An 8,760-nucleotide genomic window follows, 5' to 3' on the forward strand; every position below is an offset into this window, starting at 1 on the left:
TACATCGAAAATTGAAAGATAATGAGCCTCAGAATGCTTTTTGCCTTTTCCTTTTGCGTATATGAAAGATCATGACTTATGGAAAATCGTTAGCCATTAATCAGAAACATCAATTTCTATTACACAATAAAAAAGAAAGAAATGAAATTACAAAAAAATCTCGATGATTCAATCATGAAGGCTCTTATATCAATGGTTAGAAATAAACCCGTAGGTTATTTAATAGAATCATATGATTGAAACTCAAGTCAATTTATCGAGGTCATAGTTGAAGCGTATACCTGAATCCATAACGCAGTGAATAACGTAATCAAAGCGTTTCGGATTGATTGGTCTTCTAGAACAAGACACGACTTGAATCTCTACACTCAATGGGGAAGATTGTAGAAAGTGTAAAAGTTTATGTCCTAAGGACCATAACCCCTTTATTTACAATAAAATATAACAGATGCAGTTGCCCATCGTAGAATTAGACAATTACAACTAAATACCCATAGTTAAGTCCACACCCGTATATACGCATCAGTCCTATAAACTATATTGATCACTTAAAGGACTAACATTATGATAACCCATAATTTATAATATTATATACGTAAAGCTCACATTGTGGATTTTAATCCAACATTCAAGTGTTAAAAATTATCTCCATAAATAATTATTGCCTCGTATCTGAATTTAATAGTAATCGTACATAGAAAACAAAATATACATCATGCTAAATGGAATCGAAAGCTGGCAACAATAACACACATATTCTCTTTCTTTAAAAACCGTCTCATAACAACAATAGCACAATATGGCCTCCAAAATTTATTTCACAAATTATCTCGTAACAATAAGGCTAAATAAATTTGGTCTCCTTGAATTTGTCCAGAAAAACTGATTGGCTTCTTGAACTTTAAGGGTGTCTTGTTATCCTATGAATTTACTTAAAATGTTCATTGATCCCTTTAATCCATGTGGCAAGACAATGAGAGGTTTGGACAAGTTAAAATATATATCACTTTAAGCAAGTTAAGACTAGATCTTTATAACCACTTCATGGGATAAATGTACCAATTTAAGCCTGTATAGACATTTAATAAGTCATTACAAGCAAATTCATGCGGCTTACGAGACATGTTTAAAGTTTAAGGGGTCAAACGCTTTTTCTGGCCATGTTCAGAGGACCGAGTGATGTATTCAACCTAGTAATAATATGGATAAGTTACAAGCCATATGGTTGTTGGAAGAGAGCGAATTTAGCCTCTAAGTGCAAAACAGTACAATTTTGAACCTAACATTTACCAAACGATGCAATTTCAAACATCATTAGCGGAGATGAGTTTTTTTCATTAACAGAAGATGTGAAATTAAAATCATTAGTAGGTGATCATAATGCTAGAGGGTAGAGAGTGGCCACAACATGGAATTGCATATGGATAAAAAAAATTGTTAGTTACTTATAGATGCTTTGTGGTTTCACCGATTTGTAGATGAGTACTTATGGTACTTTTTTTACAAACGCAATCTTGTGGTTGGCAAAATTTCGCATTTGAGTTCACTTTGTCAGAATTTAGCCGATAACAATCTCGAAATGAAAATTTTCAAGAGTTAAATGATATTTTAAACAATTTTAATTCTTCAACTTTTTAGCTTTGAGATCATTTATGTGTTGTTCTTTTTATGAGAAAGAAAGTTAATGTTTAGAGAGAGAAAACTCAAAACACAGTGATTTTGAAAAATGAAAAATATGGTTCAATAGTAATATGATACTGTTAGCGATATTTTCGAAATATGCTAATTTCAACCTTGTCACGTGTGGTTAGGGTGCGGGCGTGCCAGAGAAATTATTTCTCAATTATTAAAGTTGGTTAAGTTTATGGATTTGCGCGCCAAAATTTGAATTCTAAACGAAACGATTGGCGAGGGACGGAAGGATTGAAAAAGTCCCTCTTGGGTCTCTAGCGCCGTTATAGAAACTTTGCTAGATAAATTATTTTATTTAAGCTAATGCGAATAAATTGAAGACCTGAAAAATAAAGAAATTGAAAGATGCGAAATTGACACAAGATTTGGTGAAAATTGGTATTTTATTGATGAATAAATGTTTGAAATTTGAAATTGGAAATGAATTAAATTACAATTGAGAAATCTCTATATTAAACATATAGGTAATCAATTGAATTGGAACAAACAAATCAATACAAAGAATTGAAATGCGATAAAATAAATTGAAATTCAATAACAAACTCGGAGCCACAATAGCTATCTCGGATTGAAGTTGAATTTTGGTGTAGGTGCGAGGTCCTCGGAGAGCTGCAACCGGTCGGGCCCGTACGGTATGTGCTTTATGCAATGATTAAACGTTGGTAGGCAAATGGGGCAGATTTAAACCTTGACTTTGGAGAGCTTGGTTGGAGTGCTTAAGAACACGGAATTGGACAAGTAAATAGTGTAAATTGAACCTCGGGAGGTTAGGAACAACTTTCTATAAGGGATCGAAGGCTAAAACGGATTCTAACTGGACGGAATCTGGCTTTGAAAACAACTAGTCGAATCTGGGAAATTCTGGGCAGAATAGCTAAAAGAATTTGGGGTACAAAGATCAGCTTGTAAATGGAGTTTCTGGATACGGAATTGAGTGAATCAAAAGGCTAGATCGAAATCCAGGACGTTAGGAACAACTTTGTCGAAGGGATCGAAGGCAAAAAATAACGTTAAATGGACAGAATTGGGCTTTGAAAAAGGATGGACGAATGTGGAAAATTATTTTAGAAAGGAAATTCTAATTGAAAACTTGAGCAGAGTAACGACTTTGGAACACTAATTTGAGTCGAGAAAGTTGAAAAGAGGCTTTTGGAACTTGAATTGAAGCTAAAGGAAGCTAAAAGAGGGACTGAAGCTACGAAAAATGAAGAACGAAAGGAAGAACTTGAAGAACTAAGAACGAAAGAACTTAAGAACTAAAGAGCAAAACTAAGGATTAAGCATTGGAGCTTGAGAGAGGGGTTTTGTTGTGTGTTGAGTGTGATTTTTAATGAAGGGGAGGGGGTCTATTTATAGTATTTTGGAGTGGCATTTTGGTAATTATTCAGAGGCATTTTGGTAATTATTCACCAACTAACTCAACTACCTCCATGCCACATCACCCCACTACCTCAACTTCCACTAACTACCATTAACTTCCATTGACTGCTTCCAACTGCTGCCGGAAGAGAGGTTACGCCCCGCGTATGTCCGGCTACGCCCTGCGTGGTGTCGCTTCTGAACCTGTGCGTTTTGTTGATGATATTTAAGCGTGACGTTCCTGATGTTAAGTCCCGCGCAGAGAAGGACACCGTGCGTATGAGAATGGACGCCCCGCGTGTTGGAGCTTCTGATCTCAAAATGCCTTGTTGCCAAGTTTTACGCGTGGCGTCCCTGAGGTTACGTCCCGCGTATTGGAGCTTCTGAAGCAGACCTTCTCTGGTTGCTTGATCTACGCCCCGCGTATTGGAAGACACGCCCTCGTAGTACCGGACTTTCTCATCGGTTGGCGGTTAGTTTACAAGTGTATTTTTCATTATTTTCTAGACAAAAATAGAAACTATACCCTAAATTAAACATAAGCTTTCTATATACATAAAAATAAAATTTATTTTATTTTGGGCCAACAGATACTAAACAACTTTAATTCTTGAAAATTTTCATTTTAAGGTTATTATCGATCAAATTTGGCAAAGTAAAAAAAATGTAAAATTTTGCAACCACAAGGTTGCTTTTGAAAAATAAAACATCATATCTATCCATCTGTAAATCCGTGCAACCACAGGGTATCTATTTGTAATTACCCTAAAAAAACTCATATTTAATTAATGATGGTTGAAATTACACGTTCTGGTAAACGACGAGTTTAATATTACACTGTTTTTTCCCCTAATAACTATAAAGCTAAATTTGCATCCTATCTCACAATGATATTATTTTTAGTTGCTTCGTGATCTACAAATTGTTCCAAAAATCTAATCTTATTTGGCTCTTCTTAGGTGAGTTAAGGAATAATTAAATTAAATTTTATATATATATATATATATATATATATATATATATATATATTAAATTTAAAAGTGTAAAATTAATGGGGTATGCGAGCTACCTATTGTCTGTGAACTACTGAGTTATAATCGAGTCGAGTTAAACTGAACTTTGAACTGCTCATGTTCGGATTGTAAGAAAATTGACGAGTTCGATTTCAAAATATTATTCGTGAGCTACTTACGAGCTTGTTCACGAGTTTTTCTTACGAGCAGTTTGTTAATTTTGTTCATTTCATTCCGGAACTACTCATTAATTATGTTTATCTGAAATTTATTTAACACAAAATTATATATATTTTTGAAACCTACAAAACTAAAGTTTACACAAAATTATGTTATTTTAGATTTCTCTCTTTATAGAAATGTTATTACTAAAAAAATAATCGAACAAAGCTTCTTACGAGCGTGTCCATGAAAATTATAATAGAGTTTTTTCATGAATTTATAACTAAATTTGCTTGCGAGCTTTCAGACAAAATTTCACCGTGCTCAAACTTGATTCGATTATAAATGAAGTCAAACATACTCGAGTCGAACCTCGAACTACTCGTAAACGGCTCCACTCACTTTTTTTTTTTTTTTTTTTTTTTTAATAAGCTTGTATTAGCATAGATTGAGTGTATCCGTAATGAGGCAATGAACATTGAAGTTAGGTTCGAATTTGCATTTGTTAGGATTGAAAAAGGATTCTTTGAATTTGAAGTGAATATTGGAATTGAGTTTCATAGAGAAAACATTGATTCAGCTTTTAATGATGTTTGCAATTGGCTACAACAGACAACCTCTCCAACAAATGTGCACTCACTACAATGCCAGCTGGTATTTCCACGCGTCATATCCCTATTCGATATCAGCATTGGCTTCGCTTGCGACATCTTCTTTGGATGCTGCATCTTCATCTTCAATTTACAACCCATTCTTTTATTATTTTCTTTTTTTCTAGCTTCAGAGAGAGAGAGAGAGAGTGCTCCAGTCTCCAGCTGGATCAGCCCTACATAAAATAATAATAATAATAATCCAGTATACTGGTTTGGGTCTAACCTCTACATTAAACGAAAAAAAACATAATTAATCAGATTCAAGTCTAACACTTAAGTATATAGTACGGCTTTTTAGTGTCCCAAAACGCGTCTTTTTCTCTTTTCATTTCCTCTGGTTTTTCTCAATTTCACATACAGCCATGGTGTTACGCTTACTCTCTTCTCTTCTCTTCTTAACATTCACAGATCTCTGCTACTCCGTTGACTACTTAAAGCTCCCATTGCTTCACACTACTCCATTCGCTTCCCCATCTGAAGCTCTTGCTTTCGATATTCGCCGTCTCTCTTTTCTCCATCATCAACGCCAAGCCCCACTTTTCAAGTCTCCGGTTATCTCCGGCGCTTACTCTGGCTCCGGTCAGTACTTTGTCTCTCTGCACCTTGGCTCTCCTCCTCAATCACTCCGCTTAGTCGCCGATACCGGCAGCGATCTCGTCTGGGTTAAATGTTCCGCTTGCAATAACTGCTCTGCTCACAACCCAGGATCCGCATTCCTCGCTCGCCATTCCTCCACATTTTCCCCAATTCATTGTTTCGATTCTAAATGTCAACTCGTTCCCCGTCCTCGACCCAATCCCTGTAATCACACTCGCTTGCACAGTCCTTGTCGATATGAGTACTCCTACGCCGATGGTTCTTTGTCCACCGGATTCTTCTCCGTAGAAACCACTGCATTGAATTCAAGCTCCGGTCGATTGAAAAAGCTGAACAATCTAGCTTTCGGGTGCGGGTTCAAGATATCGGGTCCTAGCCTTACGGGTCCGAGTTTCGGCGATGCACATGGGGTAATGGGGTTGGGTCGATCGCCCATTTCGTTTTCTTCTCAGCTAGGCCGTCGTTTTGGAAACAAGTTCTCTTATTGTCTTATGGATTACAATCTCTCGCCGCCGCCAACTAGCTTTCTTATGATCGGCGGCGTTCGAACCGAAGTTTCGAAGAATAGAAGCATCAACTTCACGCCGTTACTAGTGAACCCACTGTCACCTACATTTTACTTCATAAATATCAAAACAGTATCGGTTAACGGTGTGAGGTTAAAAATTAATCCATCCGTTTGGTCAATTGACGATTCGGGTAACGGTGGAACGATCATTGACTCAGGCACGACGTTGAGTTTTGTAGCACAGCCAGCCTACAACGCAATTCTATCGGCGTTTAAACGGAAGGTAAAGCAACCGAGTCCAGCAGAGTTAACTCCGGGTTTTGATCTGTGTATAAACGTATCAGGCATTTCTAGGCCTGTTCTACCGAGATTAAGCTTCAGGCTGGCGGGAGGATCGGTGTTTTCACCTCCGCCGAGGAACTATTTCCTTGAGACGGGTGATGGAGTGAGGTGTTTGGCGATTCAAGCCGGTAACTCGGTTGGTGGGTTCTCCGTGATAGGGAATCTAATGCAACAAGGATATCTGTTGGAGTTCGATAGAGACAGGTCGCGGCTCGGTTTTTCACGTAGCGGCTGTGCTCTACCTCTACCCTGACTGTAAAGCGACGACGTTTTTCCATTTTTATTTTGATTTCTTTTCCATTTTATTGGGATTTTTTTAATTATCAATGATTGCTAAAATATAAAGATAATTTTGGACATTTTGGGAAATCATTGTCCACAAAGAAACTGGGGAGAGCTTTTATTTGCATTATTGTTATTATCATGACTATTAATCCACTAATATAATATTGACATAAATTTATTTTATTAACGTACAATAAAAGACATAATTTCTAGCGGAATTTACGCAAATCCAAGAAAATACTCCCTCTGTTTCATATTATTTGTCTTTTAAGGTTAATGCATAAGGATTAAGAAATGCAATTAATATTAACTAAAAGTCTTTGTTGTCCTTGCATTAATTGCATGCATTAATTAATTTTTATCTACTTCTAAAATAAAAAGGTAACTTAAATAGGGGTATATTTGGTAAAACATCAATTAATGTGCATTGATTGAATCAAAACGTCAAACATTATGGAACAAAAAAAATTCTCTAGAACGACAAATATTATGGAACGGAGGGAGTAGTATTTTTGTTTCATTAATGTCAAATACACTAATAATAATTGTAAATACCATAAAATAAAACCTAACACTTTTTTTTTTTATAGAAAAACATATCACATCTAAACATTTGTAAAATACTTATAATTTTGTTTTTATTAAAAAGTCCATTCTCTTTTTCCTCCATTACCATCGATTTCCTTCTATTGAAATCAGGTTCCTCCTAATGAATTGTTTGGAAATTTAAAGGTTTGGATGTGTTGTTGTTAGAGAATGAAATGGATTGGTCACGCTTTTTGGTTGCCGGAAATAATGGAATTGCAGAGACATGGAGTTGGCTGAAGCACAAGTGAGGTGATGAAATGTGGAAATATTATGTCGTTGAAGTTTATTGTTGCGCTCTCTTTTAGTGGAAACAAGTATACTGTTGTTTTGGTCCATCTGATTTTGAAATATTGTTACTGCCATTTGCTATCAAACACTGGTTAGGAGCATAAGGTGGTTTCGCTAGCCATACAAACATAAATTTGTTGTACCGTTTCGTTTCATAGATAAACTCTCAATTACCATCATACTTGTGAATTTAGTTAACTTGACTCGCGTCAATTGATTTTTTTTTATTTTTTTATTAATACAGTGTCGAATCCACTTTTACTTTATTATGAAATAAGAAGGGGAAAATAGATATAGATTTGTCATAGTTATATTAGCTATCAGTAATATGTAGAATTCGTTTGTTTTACCTGCCGTTTGGTATTGGAAAATTTTATTTTTCTAAAAAAGCAGAGATTTTTTACATTTGTAGAGGCTACTTTTCAAATGTTAAAGGCAAATATGTTTTACCTACTGTTTGCTATTGGAAAAATCTACTTTTTCAAAAAAGCAGAGATTTCTTACTTTTGTAGAGGCTACTTTTCAAGTGTTAAAGGCAAATAGGATATTACTAACCAAACACCTAAAACTTTCATTTTTGAAGTAAAAAACCAAACAAAAGTATGAAAATGAGCAACCAAACACTCTTGTAGAAGGAACCAGTTGTTCACTTTGAACTTCAAGTCTTATTGAAGGGATTATCCCATAATAATCCAAATATGAAAACGAGTTTAAAACTTACCTCTTGTAGAGAATGAACTTGTTGAGAACATTACATATATGGATCACCACAATCTCATATTACCGGTTATGAATCGCCCATATCGAGATTCATCGGGAGATGAAAATGATAAGTCCACAAATTATGAGAGAGAGAGAGAGAGAGAGAGAGAGATAAAAGGAAAAATTTGATTTGTCTCTCTTAGATTGAATAAAGAGGTTATGAGATTAGAGTTTAAAGTGACTTAAACTATTTATTTATAACTTAAGGATTAAGAAAAACCCTAACCCTGATTCTTCGAGTAAATTACATCAATGGTACCTAAAATATACCTCAGTTCACACTTTGGTACCTGAATTACATTTTGTCTCAAAAATATACCTTAAATTATGGATGACCGGACAATTTAATATTTTTAACAGGCAATAACAAGTTAATTCTAATTTGACCATATATTTAATCATTTTTTTTAGTGTTTGACTATTTGTTTTACGGTTTTCAATTTATAATTGAAAATCTCGAGGAAACTTGTTCTTTTTCCCCTTTCACTCACCTTCTCTCTCTACATTTGGT

The 8,760-nt window shown here is 35.2% G+C and overlaps 1 protein-coding gene across 1 annotated transcript; it reads left to right on the forward strand.

Moving 5' to 3' along the window:
- The first annotated feature begins 5,133 nt into the window (after positions 1–5,133).
- On the forward strand, positions 5,134–6,738 carry LOC136234663 (aspartyl protease family protein 2). The gene has a single exon (XM_066024134.1). The coding sequence runs from the start codon at positions 5,242–5,244 to the stop codon at positions 6,577–6,579; it is 1,338 nt and encodes a 445-aa protein (XP_065880206.1). The 5' UTR covers positions 5,134–5,241; the 3' UTR covers positions 6,580–6,738.
- The last annotated feature ends 2,022 nt before the right edge of the window (positions 6,739–8,760 follow it).

The sequence above is a fragment of the Euphorbia lathyris genome, chromosome 1, assembly GCF_963576675.1.
Source record: "Euphorbia lathyris chromosome 1, ddEupLath1.1, whole genome shotgun sequence".
Taxonomy (NCBI): domain Eukaryota; kingdom Viridiplantae; phylum Streptophyta; class Magnoliopsida; order Malpighiales; family Euphorbiaceae; genus Euphorbia; species Euphorbia lathyris.

What these genes read in the sequence shown, in the direction of transcription:
- LOC136234663 (XM_066024134.1), top strand. Translation starts at nt 5,242, where the DNA reads ATGGTGTTACGCTTACTCTCTTCTCTTCTCTTCTTAACATTCACAGAT.